The sequence below is a fragment of the Lichtheimia ornata genome, assembly GCF_029851405.1.
Source record: "Lichtheimia ornata isolate CBS 291.66 chromosome Unknown scaffold00051, whole genome shotgun sequence".
NCBI classification, from domain to species: Eukaryota; Fungi; Mucoromycota; class Mucoromycetes; order Mucorales; family Lichtheimiaceae; genus Lichtheimia; species Lichtheimia ornata.
Genome location: NW_026695371.1, coordinates 1 through 18,431, shown reverse-complemented (window position 1 = coordinate 18,431; position 18,431 = coordinate 1). Strand labels below are relative to the sequence as shown.

General features: G+C 43.6%; 7 protein-coding genes and 1 non-coding gene across 8 annotated transcripts; 6 read left to right on the top strand and 2 right to left on the bottom strand.

Moving 5' to 3' along the window:
- Positions 1-826: 826 nt before the first annotated feature.
- O0I10_009059 (uncharacterized protein) lies at positions 827-1,382 on the top strand (the record flags this gene model as incomplete). Its single annotated transcript, XM_058489056.1, has 2 exons — positions 827-831; positions 983-1,382. The coding sequence occupies 2 exons, from the start codon at positions 827-829 to the stop codon at positions 1,380-1,382; spliced, it is 405 nt and encodes a 134-aa protein (XP_058340104.1).
- A 475-nt stretch (positions 1,383-1,857) lies between these two features.
- Positions 1,858-4,250, bottom strand: O0I10_009058 (uncharacterized protein; the record flags this gene model as incomplete). Its single annotated transcript, XM_058489055.1, has 10 exons — positions 1,858-1,914; positions 1,983-2,033; positions 2,102-2,677; positions 2,743-2,961; positions 3,033-3,083; positions 3,157-3,346; positions 3,417-3,502; positions 3,564-3,790; positions 3,843-3,951; positions 4,014-4,250. The coding sequence occupies 10 exons, from the start codon at positions 4,248-4,250 to the stop codon at positions 1,858-1,860; spliced, it is 1,803 nt and encodes a 600-aa protein (XP_058340103.1).
- Positions 4,251-5,739: 1,489 nt separating this feature from the next.
- O0I10_009057 (uncharacterized protein) lies at positions 5,740-7,779 on the top strand (the record flags this gene model as incomplete). Its single annotated transcript, XM_058489054.1, has 7 exons — positions 5,740-6,016; positions 6,088-6,420; positions 6,486-6,653; positions 6,720-6,789; positions 6,846-6,919; positions 6,983-7,156; positions 7,217-7,779. 7 exons carry the CDS (start codon positions 5,740-5,742, stop codon positions 7,777-7,779), a joined length of 1,659 nt encoding a protein of 552 aa, XP_058340102.1.
- A 137-nt stretch (positions 7,780-7,916) lies between these two features.
- On the bottom strand, positions 7,917-9,166 carry O0I10_009056 (uncharacterized protein; the record flags this gene model as incomplete). The annotated part of the gene is made up of 8 exons (XM_058489053.1): positions 7,917-8,100; positions 8,158-8,271; positions 8,328-8,358; positions 8,413-8,506; positions 8,558-8,576; positions 8,635-8,714; positions 8,795-8,903; positions 8,958-9,166. 8 exons carry the CDS (start codon positions 9,164-9,166, stop codon positions 7,917-7,919), a joined length of 840 nt encoding a protein of 279 aa, XP_058340101.1.
- A 488-nt stretch (positions 9,167-9,654) lies between these two features.
- Positions 9,655-12,718, top strand: O0I10_009055 (ATP-dependent protease La; the record flags this gene model as incomplete). The annotated part of the gene is made up of 9 exons (XM_058489052.1): positions 9,655-10,338; positions 10,418-10,492; positions 10,557-10,921; positions 10,986-11,079; positions 11,131-11,326; positions 11,397-11,441; positions 11,503-11,954; positions 12,023-12,170; positions 12,228-12,718. The coding sequence occupies 9 exons, from the start codon at positions 9,655-9,657 to the stop codon at positions 12,716-12,718; spliced, it is 2,550 nt and encodes an 849-aa protein (XP_058340100.1).
- A 167-nt stretch (positions 12,719-12,885) lies between these two features.
- On the top strand, positions 12,886-13,839 carry O0I10_009054 (uncharacterized protein; the record flags this gene model as incomplete). Its single annotated transcript, XM_058489051.1, has 1 exon — positions 12,886-13,839. One exon carries the CDS (start codon positions 12,886-12,888, stop codon positions 13,837-13,839), a length of 954 nt encoding a protein of 317 aa, XP_058340099.1.
- A 207-nt stretch (positions 13,840-14,046) lies between these two features.
- On the top strand, positions 14,047-14,577 carry O0I10_009053 (uncharacterized protein; the record flags this gene model as incomplete). Its single annotated transcript, XM_058489050.1, has 3 exons — positions 14,047-14,302; positions 14,365-14,471; positions 14,536-14,577. The coding sequence occupies 3 exons, from the start codon at positions 14,047-14,049 to the stop codon at positions 14,575-14,577; spliced, it is 405 nt and encodes a 134-aa protein (XP_058340098.1).
- An 883-nt stretch (positions 14,578-15,460) lies between these two features.
- On the top strand, positions 15,461-15,533 carry O0I10_009052. Its single transcript has one exon. It is a non-coding gene; the product is annotated as a tRNA-Met (tRNA).
- The last annotated feature ends 2,898 nt before the right edge of the window (positions 15,534-18,431 follow it).

Here is an 18,431-nt window from a genome sequence, read left to right as displayed (position 1 = left end):
AAGTTGCTGCAATCACTAGCCATTGACCACTACATGTCTTTGATTGGAAACGAAGCCCATCTCATTGACTTTATAAAAGGAGTACTGGACAAGCAAGAGATATTCTACAATAAGATACTCGCTCTCGCTGATGATGATGATAAGCCAAGGTTACGTCAAGCCATCCAAGATGCACAAGTCGGGCTTTGCTATTTGCACCGTGTCTCTTGCGCCATCCTTTATTCGAAGCACAATTGCGCAATGCCATGGGATTGGCTGCTGATATCAAAGGCGATCCGATCATCCTCGCTGCTTACCGAACACGCATACCAATATTAAAAGTAGGTTGACAACATCATGGTAAGGCACCTTTTAAATAACGGTGATGTGCATTAGGCGTGCAAGTAATTGGTTTTCTTGATAGATAATTACATCACCTGCAAGTGATTGATTTCATTGATAGATTTTTATCACCCGCCCTAATGTGGACGATGTATGCATAGACAACATTAGACCTAGGCTCTTCAGACTTAATCCTGGTATATGCGTCCTCATCACTTTATCAGCTCACATGCATCAATTTATCAATCCATCATCCCCAACATAAATACCCACGCCAACAATGCACAATAAAAGGATGTTGTCGCCACCTATCCTACTCCCACACGTCTCAGTCTTCTCTCCTCCTTCTTCTTTGATTGCTTACAAGGCCATGATTTCCAAGATTTTGTACGTATGCCCATCCCTCACAAGCTTTGTGAACAAGCGCTGATCTTTGTGGTCGTTCATAGTGCTTTACTTTTATCCTACTCTCATTGCCGTTGTATTGCGATATTGTATTCTTGTAATGAGGTAAATCCTGATCATGTTATTTGAAGAGTCACTACTCATACATGCTACCTTGTTACTTTCGATAGATATAGCTATATCCAATGATGCATCTTTTGGTTACGGTGCCATGGTCTACGTACGTCGGGTGCTGAAGTTGGCATGGTGCAAATAGCAAAGTCCCACAAGTCGAACAACGAGCTCTAAAGCGGAAGCTGGACGAATTGGATGATGATGGCGATGATGTTAACGATGACGACGCTGTGGATGATAACAACGACAACGCTGTGGATAACAACGACAACGCTATGGATAACAGCGACAACGACGATAATGGTGTACACGGTGATGCCTCGTCTTCCTCGACTACTTTGGATAGAAAAACAATGTACAGGAAAGGGATGGAGTTTGTCGCCAGCTATAAGAAGGCAAGAACGGATAAAGGCAAGAAACGCATGGACTGGCAAGGATGCCTGGCTGCAGGACGCAAGAAAGGTCTGCTGTTGAAATATAAAAATGCGAATACATTGAAAAACCAATTCGCAAAGTATGAAAAAAATATTGATGGTGAATAAATTTACCCACTGTCATGCTGATGAGATCAATGAAAAGAATATATGAACAGCTAGTGTGATAGCGAAGAAAATGCGCGACAATATTTTGCATAAGCAAGCTGGAAGCATGGAAATGGATGATGGTAGTTATTCTACATCCACGTTTGATGACTGTTTACAGCGTAAGCCGTTGTAACGCTACAGCATGAGCGGACACGTTTATATATCCATTCATCGTATATAACATTCTTCGCGAATAAACCTATCTGAAGGCAAGATCATATGTGACTTTTTTAAGATGGTTGCGCCGGTATCTTTTTTCACTCTGTGCCACTCACTCCAATTGCATAACGCCACTTGCCATCCCAAAAAAAAGTGTATCATATGCACTAGATATAGAAGAGGCCATTTTGTGTAACTTTACAATGTAGCATCACATGCAAGTAAAAGCAACTTCATTGTTATGAACAAAGAGTACGATTAAAGGGGACAATTACTACTCGAGTAACTTTGTTATCTTTCCAACACCTTTTGTCCTTCCTTCACGGAAAATCTATATCACATGCAATGTCATTAACCACCATCAGCTAAAGAATGCCTTGATTCTTCATGGATACTTACCAAACGACTGCCAACTGTCAAGTACTCAGGAAATTTGACAAATTCAAATCGCTAAAAGAGAGGATGATGATATGAGCCATTATGGGACTTGATCCACCCCATCCCAACCTTTAACTTACCACTAAGGCTCTATCGCCTGTTCGCAGCAATTGTCTCTCCATGCTAATGATACTAGCCGTTTGACGTACAGCCCCACAATGAACCATAGCTTGATATCTCTCCTTGATGGTGGTTGAATGATAGAGCACCAAGATTTCAGCTTCAAAACGTTTGGAGCACTTTGGCAAGGGCTGATCCTTATCGTAACGTAACAACACCATTCCTTTACGTATGGCATTCCTTCGTATATTCTTGAGCGCAAAAGTGACGCTTTGTCCAGCACGTGCTGCAGGCACCGTTACCCGTTTACGATGAATGCCTTTGATCGTTGTGACACTGAAATGACCGGTAGAATCGGGACCAATAAGGACCTTGTCGCCCACATGAATAACACCCGTCATCATAATACCACTGACCACCGTGCCGACAAAGGGAACCGAGTACGTTTCATTGATCTCGTAGTGGAAAGGCTTATCGTTCGCATAACGTGTTTGCGTTGAGAGGACGTTCAAAAAGTTCTTGAGTAGATCCAAGCCTTGTCCTGTCACATTGCTGATTTGAAAGATGGGGCAAAGACGCTCGCTCACAAAGTTTTGCTATAGCATCCCATTAGTCCATGCCTTGCTTGAACACCGTATAGCTCTTCTCAGCAATGACTTACCGCTGTCATAATCACATCCGTGTTACTCTCCACAAACAATGGTATTTTGCGGCATGATTTGGATTTGAGAATCGATGTCAATTCTTTGATGGTGGTCTCAAGGACTTTGGGAGGACACCGATCAATCTTGGTCACCACAACAAGAACAGGGATTCCCAATGAAAGCGCTATACCCAGGTGCTCCTTGGTCATTCCAATCATGCCAGCATTGGCACCCACCTAGTAGTAATAGTAATAGATCGTTTTATATCAATGCCGCCAACAGCATGATGCCTTTTACTTCTTCTTACCATCAACATGACAAATTCAGGAGCACTTCCAGTCATACCAAACACCGTAGTCTATTATTCCCAATAATCCAACAAGTCAATGACGACATGATCCCATGGTGCATAGAGCTGTAGAGTCATTTACCTTGAGATACTTTTCATGCCCTGCTAAATCCACAAAGCTCAACACCTTGCTTGCTCGCTTGCAAATCTCTTCCCATGTCAATTTGCGCCCTGAAGAAGAGGGATGTGTGATAGGTTGCGACTTGGAATCGAAGCCCAGGATTTCACCACCAACACTCGATGTACGACCAGATTCAATTTCATGCTTGTGTCTTTTTAAGATGTTAGTCCTTTGTATCTTGATCCATTTCCTTGGGAGGAGGTGGAGGGGGAAAAACCAACCTGAACAAGTTCACACGTGCTTTGCCTCTTCCATCATCGAGAATTCCTTTTGTCAATACACCCAACAAGGTCGATTTGCCAGCATCCTATTATGACCATAATCAACCATCAAATCTTCTCAACCATTCAACCACAAGAATCACTTACCACATTGCCCACCACAGCTATTCGAATCTCGAGTAAATCTTCCACAGAATCCATCCGTTTCCGGATCATCAAATGGGCAACAATCTCTTGTGGTTTTCCATTCGTCGTATCACGACCACGTTCTTCCACCACTGCATAATCCGCTGATAGATCCGATGTAATCGTTTGCAATGTTGTCAATGCTTTTTGATAATCGGCCTCCCCAAGCATCATGGATGTTCCATCATCTACCAAAAACCTTAGTATGCTATAAGACCACATGAGCTGTTTTTTGTATACCTTCAACGCCAATCTCAAATAGCGTTTCACCACTCCCTTCATCCAATCGTGTAGCTATTAGCTCCTTCAAAGCTTGCTTATCTTGGGGTGTCGCGTCAAGTAACTTGTCCTGAGATCACGTTTATATAAGTTTTCAATAAATAAACATACTTGTCGAATGACTTTATATACCTTGAGAGACCTTGGAGCAAGCGTGTCATCAATGTCGTCGTCTATCCGGTGGGTGGGATTAAAGAGTAGATCTTGCTGTTGTTGCTGTTGGTGGTCATGGGAGTTGCCATTGTCTCCAGATGTTAAGCTGATATTCAAAAGAGTCGACGCTAATTGTGCTGCCTCATCGTGGCTTGCTTTGGAAGAAGAGTCGTTCAGGGCCATGGTTTTGGAGAGGGAAACGGAAAGATAATGCATATGCGTAATTCCATCGTCGGGATTAAATAGCACAGCTCAAAATGATCTCGCAGCATGAAGGGATGAAAAAAAAGAGAACGCGCGCAGCGTTGCATGACTCACCGTTTCTCATTTACATTGCAACGCCACATCCACATACATATCATGTCGTGTGAATAAAAGACAACTTGATGCAGCATAAAAAGGATCACGTGAGATGGGGCCTTTGTCTTTATTGCATATAAATGATAATGACTGCATAAAAATACTCTCTATGCATAATGAATCAATGTTTTTGTCCAAAGGCAAGGGTGATGCCTTTTTTGAACATGTTTACCTCTGTCATTTACATAGATGTAGCAGGTCATTTTGCCATCCATTTGCTTTTTCTTTTGCCATCCACCACCTCCCTTTTCTAACAACATCATAAAGAGATGGAGAATGCTTTCATATAAGTTTATTGGGGTATCAAGTTATGAGACTATTTAATGCCATTGCTTAGCCCATGATGATGATGGTTTCCAGATGTGACCAAACGAGGAGGTGATTGACAATCCACATCCATAGTTTTACGTCTTTTCGGACAGGCTCTGGTTACGTCCATGGCTGACGACTAGTTATACGTCTTCTAAGCTACGACACCACTTTGATGCATTGTGCAAGCGGCAAAGTTTATGTCAAATGCATGAACGAGAAAGAGAGGTTGCGCAACCCTGGGGCACAAGTGTCCGAAATTACAAATTTGGTTGCCATGCGGCGGTGGTTGCTATGTCACCATGCTCTACTGCCATGACACCTCCAACATACCCTATTGTCGCATTTCATGAAAGCCTTGTAAATAGATACATTCGACTCCACTTTGCTGTAATAAAGGAACCGTAGTGGACTTTAAAAATTCTGTGCACCATTCGTTCAAGTGTCTGTCGCCATAGAAATAGCCTGTATGACATAGCAAGGTAGAAAATCGCCTTGAACTCAGAATTGCATAATGAAGTCATCATGTCTTTGTGAGGGCGAACATGATCCTTATATGTAAGGTGGCGTTATTGATTGTCCTAAGTGTGCACAGGACCGGCAGCAAAGATGCATGACGCAGCTGATGGATTTTAGTAATAAACGCTGGTGAATGAATGTTGGAGCAATATCATGATGACCCTCTCTGCAACAACAATGACATCCAACAATATCCACAGCTTTTCATCGACGACACGCAACATTGGTGTCATTGTTTAAGCGATAATAATGACCACATTACAATGATGGCAATAGTAGGAGGAGTTCAATGATAAGAACCCCTGTATTGTACAACGACGAGTCATTTATTGATACAAAAGGCAATTCATTATATATTGGTCAAAGGGGAATCGAGCTAAGAGAGTACCACAAATGTCATGCTTATCCCACTTGTCGGATCTCCAAGTAGGAGCAACGGCCCGAGTGGCTCCGCGGCTCTTTAACTGTGGGAAAAAAACTTGAATCCCGTTTCCTTTCTTCCTTGAACCTTTCAAACATGGAACTGCCACAACTCGCCATTCACACCGGCTCTGAACCTGCCAAGCTCCTTAGCGATATCGGCTCTCAATATGATGGCACCGTGATCTTTTTCGCCGACAAAAAGAGTCTTGAAAGCGTTGTTCCTTGTGTCAAAGCCCACCTTGCTGCCGATGCTGCATTTGGCGATGCCTTGCAATTGGTTGTTCCTGAATCCAAGATCCCCAGCGAACGTGTTCTCTTGGCTCCTTTGGGTTCCATTAACAATGACTTTGACGATGTGCGTCGTTTCAAGGGTAAGTGATTCCTCCCCCGCCCCAAAACAAAGAGTAGTGTGGGAGAGAGACTTATACATAGGTATTATTAGATGCTGCTTTTGCTGCTGGTCAACGTGCTTTGAAGGCTGGTATGTCTTCTCCCTTGGTGTACTTTGCCGATGCTCCTGCCAATGCTGCCAACCTTGCTTGGACCTTTGAGGATGCCGATGATTATAAGCAATTCTTGGAAGTTACCATGTTGGGCATGATGGAGGCCAGCTATGAACCCATTGACGTTCGTGAACATGCTACTCGTGTCAACAAGCCCATCGCTGTCTTTAGCAAGTTGGGTTTCATCGCAGCTACTTCTTTGAATGAGGCTCAGGTTGACAATGTCATTCGTCAGGTGTCTGCTATTGAAATGGGTCGTCGTATCTCTAAAGGTAATGGGATAAATACAAGATGAGGTGGGGGGAAAGGATAAAATGTTAATGGATGTCTATGATAGATATCGGTTCCCCTGATCCCGAGCGTATGTCGCCAATCAATGTTGTCAAGTACTTGAACGAAGTCTTTGGTGACGATTCTCGCATCAAGATGACCGTGGTCGATGATGTCGATACTATCAAAAAGGAATATCCTTTGGCACATGCTGTTACTCGCGCTAGTTTGGCAGGTAAGCTATCGTGATGAAGGGTTTTTGTGAGTAAGTTGTGGTTTTGACATGCATTTTATTTTATAGTTGCTCGCCATCATCCTCGTATCGTCCATCTCGAATACAAGTCTGCCGATCAAAGCAAGGTCAAGGAAAAGTGAGTAGTGGTGATGATTACAATACATGTGACATGCTGACAAGTGGATCCTATAGCCTCTACTTTGTTGGTAAGGGTGTCACCTACGATACTGGTGGAGCTGATATCAAGTGCAGTGGTCATATGCGGGGTAAGCAAAAAGAGATTTGACAACGTAGGATGGATGGTGTGATTGACATGTATGATCGATTAGGTATGTCCCGTGACAAGTGCGGTGCTGCTGCTGTGGCTGGTTTCATGAAGACTGTAAGCATGTTGGCTCCTGAAAATGTCAATGTTCGTGCTGGTCTCTCTCTTGTACGCAACTCGGTTGGCGCCGACTCTTATGTCAGTGATGAGGTCATTTATTCGCGTAACGGCACCCGAGGTATGCCTTGAATTTGGTTTATTCACAAAGGAAAAGTACTTATAAGGTTCGGTTGTATAGTCTTGGTTGGTAACACGGATGCTGAGGGCCGTATGGTGATGACCGATCTTTTGTGTCAATTCAAGGAACAAGTCGTTCAAGATAAACAAGCAAACACTCCTTCTTCAAAGGCACCCAGCTTCCTCTTTACGGTTGCCACCCTTACTGGCCATGCTCTTCGTGCCTATGATGGCTATGGTATTGCCCTTGACAATGGCTTTGCACGACGAAACAAGATTAGCAAGCGTATCTTTGATGCTGGTCATACATTGGCTGATCCTTTCGAGGTATCGACTTTGCGTCGTGAGGATGTCGAAGTGGTACAACCTGGCCGATCTGCCGAGGATGTTGTTCAAGCCAATGACAAGCCTAGCACAATGACGAACCGTGGCCATCAGTACCCTGCTGGTTTCATGCTTATTGCATCGGGTCTTGACAAGCATGGTTTGGATAGTAAGGAGCCTATTGGTTATACGCACGTTGACGTTGCTGGATCAGCAGAAGAGATGTCGGCTGTTGGATGGAGTATACCACGTGTGACCGGATCCCCGGTTGCCGCTTTTACTGGTGCCTTTTTGTTGTAGGATGTCTATCGTAGAATACTGTGCATTTTCCCCTTTCATTTTCCTTTATGCATTCATCAACAACAATATCATCATTTGTGAATTGTCTTAAAGTCTTCATTGTATTTCGAATGAGAATTTATACAAGATTTTTTAAGTTACAAAGGCTCGTATTCATAACGCACACCCATTCCTTCCTTCGGGGTAAGACCCATTTTACGCAATCTGTCAGCTTGAACACGTTCTCGGTTGACTTTGGTGAGCTCGTCCAATTGGTCCTTGGATAATGACAAGGCGGGTTGTCTCGATGCTGCAGCTCGAGCTGCTTGTCGATGTTGCAATCTATGCATCCAATCACGTGTTATTGATAAACGATCCACCTTGCTCTCTCACTTTTACCTTAATTGTTCCTCGTCCTTTTTCAAGTTGACGGTGCCTTCAGCAATAGGTGGAGGTGCTTCGCCCATACGAATGGCTTGTTGACGAGCTTCCCAGCGTGAAAGATTGTAATACCTATTCCATCATTCAATCAATGACCCATTTCCATGGTCGATCCATCCTATCCTTACTTTTCATGTGGCATGGTTGCCGTATTGTAATCTATTGGATCAATTAGCCCATCATCATTAAATGCCATTTGGGAGAGATACTTACCATCCATGAAATCGATAAACATTTCCTTGCGCTTTGAATTAGGAATGGTCAAGATGTCAGCCTTCTTCACTTCGACAAGCCATGCTTCAAATTCCTATAAGAATCATGAGAGGTTGAGATGGATTTGTCTATTATCCTTGCTTACCGCTTCCTTGGTGAAGATACTATGGAAGGAAACACGATGAGCATAGTGGACTTTACTATGGCTACACATTGACTTACTCTGATTCATGAATGATACCATACTTGCCCCATTTATCACCCACAGAATGCTTGCTTTTCTTTTTCTTTTTGGACTTTTTCTAAAAGAATCAAACAATGAGCGTCTCTCTCTCACACACACACTTTCAACCGATGCATCATCCCCCAGCGACCCTCTCACCTTGCTCTTTTTACTCTTTTTGGATTTCTTGTGTCGTCTACGTCGATCGTCTTCATCGGACGAGGAAGAATATGCGCTGCTATCAGATGACACTGAACGCCGACGCTTCCTGTTACCCTCAATGCATGAGAACATGACCATTCAACCAATACCGACAATGTACCTTTCACTACGGTGACGATGTCGACGTCTGTATTCTCGATCGGAATCGGCTTCAGAATCGTCATGGTGGTGGTGACGACTACGACGACTTGGACGAGGTGAAACGGATCTACGTGAGCGATGGCGATCGGATGAGCGGTGGCGTGAGGTTCTCGACCTGTCTCGAGAAGGAGAGCGACTATCAGGCGAAGAGTCGTCGTGTCGACCCATAATACAACAAAAGATGGATATGCGCAAAGGCAAGATACGGTTGGAGTACTGTAGCACCTGTCACGAGATACACAATTCCCCGCCAATGCATTGTTTTGCAGAGTACATCTCTCTCTCTCCCCTCTCTTTTATTGACAAACATGACCAACATTCAAACAAACGTGCGTATGTGAACCAATTTACTGGTTGATTGGCATCATGAAATGGGGGCACTTTCTTTCTCTGTCCAAACCATCGGCTCAGGGGTTGCTGTTGTGGAAATGGGGGAATGAAGAGGATATAAGGAGAATATAAACAACACAGCAGCAGCAGAACATTGCATATCATCACGCATGTGTGCCAAGGCTGCTGATTCATTTAAATGTTTTTGAAAGAGACACCACCCACCCACCACCGCACACACCCCTTGATTACATCGTATATAAACCACGCCCAAGGAGCTGCTCTCATGCATTCACTTTTTACACTTTACACACAACCACGACATGATGACGACCCTCCCATCCAATCTACCCATTCTTCCATTATTCGACTCTGTACTATTACCATCCATTGTAACAGATCTCATGTTAAGTCAAGAGGATGCTCATCGTATCTCATCCAATTTGGCTGCTACTGGTAAAGGCTCTTACATCGTCTGTGTGCCTTTGGATCCCACAAAGTCAACAACATCCAACACGACCACCACAAGCACTGGTTCTTCCTTGCAAATGATGCCTGCCACAACACTCGATCTCTCTCAACTCTTTCATTTTGGATGCACCGCTGAGATCCTTGCTGTTGACAACACGCTCCCCCATACACTATCCGTACGCGTCAAAGGCATATGTCGATCCCACATTCAAGATATCACTACCATCGATGGACATGCATTTGAAGCAACGCTAAAGCATCACCCTTCATTACAAGAGGAAGAGAATGATCATCCACAAGCCAAGAATTTACGCAAGCTGTGTCAAGAGTATCTATCTCGGATGCGTGACATTGGTGTCCCTGATGCAGTGTTGGGAGAATTACAGCGCGCCACTACATATGGATCAGTGTCAAGAATGGTAGATTGGCTTTTGTGTATCGCTGGATCAACCATGCAAGAGAAGCTACGTGCATTGGAACAAACAGATCTGGTATCCCGCTTGCAAGTGGGTGTGGCAGCAGTCAGCTGCCAGCTGCAGGTAAAAAGTGGGAACCTTCCATGCATGAAAACCATATTATCTTACACACTCTCTCCCTTGTGTAATCACCTAAATTTAGGCCTTGAGAGAACAAGAATACCATATTCAAGAAGAACTTGATAAGAAAAGACGCGAGTTTTATTTACGACACCAGGTATAGTATCATCAGGGTGACCCAAAAAAGGAATGTAAAGCTCAACATCATTACCCTTCCTTAGTTTAATACATTAACAGCACGACCCATCCGTTACAATAACAACAACAAAAAGGCGTCTGGGGATCCAGCAACAGATATGGATGGTGATGTCTTCTCGGTAGCTATGCCATCGGATGATGATGATGAGGAATTGGCTGAACTTGTGGAGCAACTCAATAATGCCAATTTGCCACGCGAAGCAAGGACCAGTGTTAGCAGGGATATTAAACGCCTCCGTAAACTCACTCCTTCATCACCTGAATCGGGCGTTTTGAGATCATACCTTGAGGTGGTTGCCACATTGCCGTGGAATGATATGCACATGGAAGAGGAGCAAATTGTCAATATCGCAGTGGCACGAGATCGGCTTGATGAGGATCATTACGGGTAAGGATCGTCAATAGGGGTGCCGTATGATGAAGATACTCATACACAAACATTTATGCAATAGCCTAGAACATGTCAAGCGTCGCATCTTGGAATATCTTTCTGTCATCAAGGTCAAACGCGATCTCAGCCCACCTATTCTTTGCTTTGTTGGACCGGTAAGATAGGAATGAGTGGTAAAAGGATCGTTACTTAATGGATTAGAATAGCCTGGTGTGGGCAAGACAACATTAGCAAAGTCGATTGCTACAGCCTTGCAACGCAAGTTTCATCGTATTTCATTGGGCAGCATTCGTGATGAAGCGGATATTCGTGGACATCGTCGAACCTATGTGGCGGCCATGCCTGGATTACTCATTAATGGGATGCGGAAGTGTGGTGTCAAGAACCCCGTCGTCTTGTTAGGTAAATACAGGGGGAGCAATTCATGCGTGGTGCATGCATGACTATGGTTACACCGACACAACTTTTTTAGATGAGATTGACAAAATGGTTCAAAACTCGGCTCAGGGTGATCCAGGCAAGTATCTTGTTGGCTACACTATCGAGTCATCCCATTTTCTGATAATGACTTTAAACAGCTGCTGCCATGCTCGAAGTGCTTGACCCCGCACAAAGTTCAACATTTATGGATCATTTCATGAACATCCCTTTCGATTTATCCAAAGTACTCTTTATTGCCACAGCAAACTCGATGGATTCTATCCCAGGCCCTTTGCTTGATCGTATGGAGGTTGTGCAGCTTCAAGGTTACACGTCCAATGAAAAGATCCACATTGCTCGATCCTACTTGTGGCAAAAGCAAATCAAGGCACATGGTCTTGAGAATGTTGATCTCTCTATTGACGACACCGTATTGCAATACATTTGTGAAGGATTTACACAAGAAAGTGGCGTACGAAATCTTGATCGATGCCTTGCCAGTATATGTCGTTTCAAATGCCATGAGTACGCCAACATGCTCGAATCAAAAGGCGACACGGAAGGATTCAAAAGTATCATTGGAAAGAAAGATGTGCAGGATATTCTTGGAGTAAGTAGCAATGCTATCAATCAATGGGAGAGGATGGGATTTGGCTAACAATACGTCTCCTCATTAAGCCGGCTTATTTTGAACGTGAGACGGTGCATGGTGAGCATGCTGTTTCTGGTGTTGTCTCAGGCCTTGCCTATGCACAAAGTGGAGTTGGGGATGTACTTCGCATTGAGACCACCATGATGCCAGGCAAAGGACGATTGACTTTGACAGGTAAACATGTCACCAACGTATGATGAGTACATGGGTTCATGTATTTTTATGGTCTAGGATCATTGGGTGATGTGATCAAGGAATCTGCTTACATTGCTGCATCTTGGGTCAAGGCCAATGCATATACTTTAAAAGTGACGGGCTCACCAAAGCAGGAACTTTTGGCTGATACCGACTTGCACATTCACATGCCAAATGGGGCCGTACCCAAGGATGGTCCATCGGCTGGAATCACCATGGCAGTTTCCATTGTTTCATTACTATTAAACAAGACTGTATCCAAGACGACGGCCATGACGGGTGAAATTAGCTTACGTGGGCAAGTGCAACCAGTGGGAGGTATCAAGGAAAAGGTGATTTCAGCTCATCGAGCGGGCATACGCAAGATCATTCTTCCAGTCCGAAACCGACGAGATGTGGAGAAGGATATACCAAAAGAAATCAAGCATGATTTGACATTTGTATATGCTCGTACTATTTGGGATGCTCTTGAAGCTACTGAATTACTTGACCCAATGGATATTCGACCTTTTGAATGTCGTTTGTAATTATCACGTACAGCTTACTTTTTTCTTTCAATGTAATTCGTTCCCTCGTTTGAATCCAATTAATTGCTGTTGTTTCAGATGTTCGGTTGTTCCTGACTCTAAACTGGATCAATAAATTAAAGCCTATTCTTTGCTTTGTTTTCCACGTACATATATCTCTTTCTCACATGTTTGATCATCTCCCTGCAGAACTATTGTGGGGTATTGCATTATTTCTTCCACCTAGCACACTAGGCGCCTTGGCCCAAACATGCCACCACTGTTACAATGCCATACTACCCATGATATACCAAGACCTTTCTCTCGTCGAACCCAATGCTCTCTTTAACATTCTATCCAAGCTGGTTGCCAACCCACTATGGCTTGATCGTGCTCGAAGACATGTTCGTAAAATCAACATTAGCCAAGGCTCGGAACGTACGCTTGCCAAGTTTGCTATGCTCGACCACATCTTTTCAGGATGGGATTTACTAGGAGACGATGCTTCTTCTTTTAAAAAGAACCCTCGTCGGCACATTGATGTGGTTGTGGCTGTCATGTTTACTCAATTCCCAAACATATGCAGCATCACACTGGAGTTTGATGCTGTGACCGATGGTGCCATTTGTAGTCCAAACAAGGCCATGGTCACTGGAGGAGGGGCCTGCTTCACTGGTGCTGTCAAACTCTTTCATTATCGACCTGGCAACTCCTCTTTGCTTTACGCCCTTCTTTATCCCTTTCCTGGATGCACTCGCCTTGCCCTTCATACGAGACCTTATCTTTCACTATGTGCCGCCATTCAAGATTCCTTGCTGCTACAAGAAGACATTGATACCTTGACAAGTCTTGGCCTGAAACATGTACGCCACCTTGACCTTGCCTATGTGGATGGCATGCTTCCAATTGACAGTATTCAGGCACTGGTTGAAGGATTACTTAATATTGAGACCTTGATACTTGAATGGGTGCTTCCTCCTTCCATGGAGTACTTTGACGACCTTTGCCAATGTTTGGCTGAAACAGCATCCCTATACCCAGATCCAGTCGAAAAATTGACAAACACTTATCGCACAGTATTTCGCTATTACAGCGACACCACTTGTACACTCTTGAGGCGCATGTCAGTTCTTAAATTATAGATCCATACTCTTTCTTAAATTATAGATCCATACTCTTTCATTAAATGATCTTTTATATATCCTTGATGAAATGTTGTCATGGAAATCGTGAGCAGTGGGTGGATTCCAAAAGAGCCATTGAGCGGGCGTGAGATTAAGCGGGCGGCGTGAGTTGCAAGTTGTACCACTACTACCACCACCAACAATACCTTTATCCTTCTTCTTTCAATGCCATCGACACCATTCATCTATTGGGTTCTATTATCAGCATGGTGTATACTCCAATGTCAAGCAGCCAATCCCATATTCTTTTGTAAATGCTTTTGCGGTTCCAACAGCACCATTTTTGAAGTCCCTGTACTCGATTCCAAACCCTGCAGCAACTGCACCAAGCAATTCTGCCTCGACAATGTACAAGACGGCTTGTGCGATGGTATCGCCGATGAGACGTGTCCAAGTAACGACTTTAGAACGTCATGCTTTGGTATGTGTTGGGTTACATGGTATCAAAAGAATGCACACAACTAACGAGATACTCTCTATTAGCGCGTGATTCATACAAGGATGAAGCTATAGTATGTACCTTTCTTGTTCTCACAGGTGGGCTGGTCGTCTCTGCTGCATTGAAACCATATTACAAGCGCTGGCGCTCGGTATGTGGAAACAGGGTTGATAAATGGGGTAATGTGGGATGCTAATGGATGATGATTTCAACAGGAACGTGCCGGTTACATGAGAACCGCTAGTCGTGATCATTAAGCCATCCTCTTTGTGTACATACATCTGTCAACCCATGATAAACATTCTTCTCATTGTTCTCTGTACCTTTTGGGGGATACGGTGATTTCGTATTATGGATGAGGTCATTGTTGAATATTTGTATCCAAGTGTGAGGGATATCTATCTACTTGTCAGGCGTTGCATCGTGTACTTTGTTGAGAAAGTGGTAGGAGCGCCAGAGGGATATTGAACGCATTCGATGAAGATGACATTGTTATTAACATCCCATTATCCTCGTTAAGCTATCGTAAATGAATGACCGAATCTTGGAAAAAAGAAGAAAACGTCGCATCGGACGACACCCCCATGATGGTGGATAATGATGAATTTTACAATTGGTATTAATAAAGGCCCTTAGTTTATTGTTGGACGTCTGCAAAAAGTAGCAATGTGATGTGGATGATGGGAACAAGGATTGTATTGTATTCTTTGGATGCTGCATGTATTGCAATAACGATGTGGCGTGTTGATGTATTATTAGAAAGTATCCAAGTGAGCGCAAGCCATGGCATTGTACCTCTTTGAGCCACCACCAACAACTTGAATACGGTTGTCACGTAGCATAGCAACGAGGAGCAAAGCATAACAGTCAAGGCTTCTGTATTTGAGCGGCGTTTCGATTTCCCGCTCCCAGCGTAATTGGGATGCCTATGCATGTTACCCCATCCCTCCTTCATCCCCAAATTACTTTTTCCACACTTCCCATCTGCTTTTCGCGTTTTCATCATTGAAATGACCACATACTCCGCTGCACGTAGATACTAGTAAAAGTACTCTAAAGTTGTTCTTTTTGCACTTGTTTCTTTACCTTATCAGGGAATTTTTTGGTCTGTCATTCACCAAGCCCTCAAACAATCAAGAAGCTTTCTTAGCTCAGTCGGCAGAGCGTCAGTCTCATAATCTGAAGGTCAGCGGTTCGAGCCCGCTAGAGAGCATTCCTTTTTCTCATCATTGTGATGAGAAAAGAAATTTTTTATTTGGATTTTCTTCTTTTCGTCAGCTTTTTAGTATTTGAATGGAGTTGTTTTGCATCAAGGGAATGGGGTATCTAGCGTAGGAAAGGTTTGGGAAGGAAAGTGGGCTACATTTTTGCGCATGATTGGATCCTGTCCATCCTTCTTTGGTGCATCATGCAAGACCATCCCATCATCAAACATCTATTCTCAAAGCAATGGGTGGTCCTGTTGCATCCTACATTATCCATAGTGGCCACCCTTTGTTGTTAGAGTGCAGACTTTTCCACTTTGATGTATCCATTATGGTCCTTGCATCATCATCACCCTCTTTACATCTGCTACTAGCTCGATATCTAATATGTTATTTACCCTCTGTTCTTTCAACCTTACTCCTCAAATCTCACTCATTAGAGTCATCATTATATGAAGCTATAATCCACTCAACTTGAACATTCAATGACACGTACAGGAACATCCATTGGTACTATCTTCTCTTTATTACGACAAAACTGGCTACTGCGATCCAGTATTGTCCAAGGACAAATCCACAGCAATTGGTCGCTTGTCTTGAAAGGTCATAGAGCATCGCTTTTTTCTCGTAAGGCTAACTCACTCTATTCTGCATTAGAAAAGGAGGCATATGCTTCTTACAAGACTGATAACTGAGCCGCATTTATTACTACTTGACATAATAAGCTCCATTAATCATCAACAAGCAAGCAAGAAGGGAGTAAGCAAAAGTCCAAGTAGATAGTAAACGGTGCTTTCTTCTAGCTACTTTGCCATGGTTGTCTTCATCCATCGTGGTCGCCGTGGTAATGAGCATCTTTCAAGGCACAAATGAAAAAGAATAGGACCTTGCATGTGTCCTTTCAAGTATCAGCGAGGTGTAAGGAGGGATCCGTCACCAAGTAATCATCATATTGCCAAGAGAAAGGTAAACCACGCTTGCTTGTGTCATTGTTGTTATAGATGTCGTTGTGAACCTCACTGTAGTTGTCGTCATCGTCTCTATAAATAAAAGAAAACACGTCTTCAGGAATCGCATCATAATCAAACCACCCCCAATGTCATCACTTTCATAGCACTCATCAGAGGCCCACGGTTGCTCTCATTTATCCTCTCCAAATGATATCCCTACCGTCTTTGCAATCCTCGAAGGGTAAACACCAGCCTAGCATGAAGAGCACTGTTGTCAAACGACCAAAAAGGTACAGGTTGGGAGTCGAACCCAAAAGATGATGATGCCCAAGGCTGCATTCCCTGACCATACGCAGACACAATAAACGACCTTTTCATTGTTTTCTCTTCACCTGCCTCTTGCATATACATAAGGACCCCGTCGTTGTTGTTGGCTACTGGAAACCGTGGTGTGGTGTTGTCGAGCCGAAACAAAAAGCCGATTGAGCCAACGTCTTTGCGAATGAATCTCGCCGTCTATACAAGCTAGCACGTCAATGGAACACTCTTCTGCTACATTGGGGCTTTGAATGTACCTGTTGCAGCTACGATATCGCCATGGCTACCACGCTCATTCCTCAGCACTTGGACACACTCACTCTCCCTGACAATGCATGTTCAGAACTACATTAACACCTCACAGTCAACAAGAGCACTCTTTGATAATACATTACCTTGATCGAGACGTCGTGAATGGAATAAGGAGAGGAGGGAGAAAAAGAAGAGAAGCGCTGTCTCAAGTCGTGGAGCTGCTGTCCCCCAAGTTTAAATCCCCTACTGCTATTACACTGAGGCCACTCAATTACCCTATACACACCATCCATCCCCATCATCATCATCATCATCACCCTCACGATAGACAATAGGTACACGTAAATAAAAGAAATGAAGATCCTCACGTATAGCAAAAGGGTGTGTGCCATTTTACACTTTACATGATAATGATGATCCAACAACAGCCATTACCTTACCACCAGGTTAGCTCGAATCATGAAAGTTGAAGGATGGGCGTGGGCAACAATGGAGAATGGGGAGGACTAGGTTATTAGCTGGCATTTTGAACTATTCCTAAATAGTGTACAAGAATCATGCATCGCCTGTGCTGAATGACTCAAGTTACACAAACACGCCCTCTGCATCTTTTGCTCTATTATAGTCATACTACTTTACATTAAAACAAAGACCACTTTTCATATAGCATCACCCTTACAGCATATGTAAAACATAAAGGTGCCTGTATCTCCAAACTTTACAATCAAACGTGGGCTCTTTAATAGATCAACGTGCTCGTCGGGGTCAAAGGAATCTTGTGTCAAAGTATGAAGTTCATCGTGGGCAATCCCAGATTTCGCAATGTCGCTACCAGCCAAACTGGATCTGGGGGTCGACCTCTTCGACGACGACGACCAAAAAGATCTTTTTTGGGCTAGTTGCGACATTGAACGTGAAACTTTCACACAAGGTGCTGTTGGCCAAGCAGAGCCCATTGCTGTAATAAAAACCCCACGCTTCATTGTAAAGTTTGGAGATACAGGCACCTTTATGTTTGTAAGCGTGATGCTATATGAGAAGTGGTCTTTGTTTAATGTAAAGTAGGTGGACCCTGGCAGAGCAAAAGATGCAGAGGGTCGTGTTGTGTAACACAGCTACGTTTGCATGAATGAAAGGGTCAATGTATAATTACTTTATGGATCATCTAGGAACAGGCATGTATTGCTAGCTAACGGCCACTTTTATCCATTCATCATTGTTGCGAGATCCACTGCATGGGAACGATGCCCCTGCTCTAGACATTCATTTCCATGATTAAAGTAGGTTGATCCGAGCTGATTTGACTGAGCTGCGGTCAAAGAGAGATTACATCACTCTCGACATCAAGCACGCTCGATGTAGCTCAACCGATGTAATCTTGTGTGA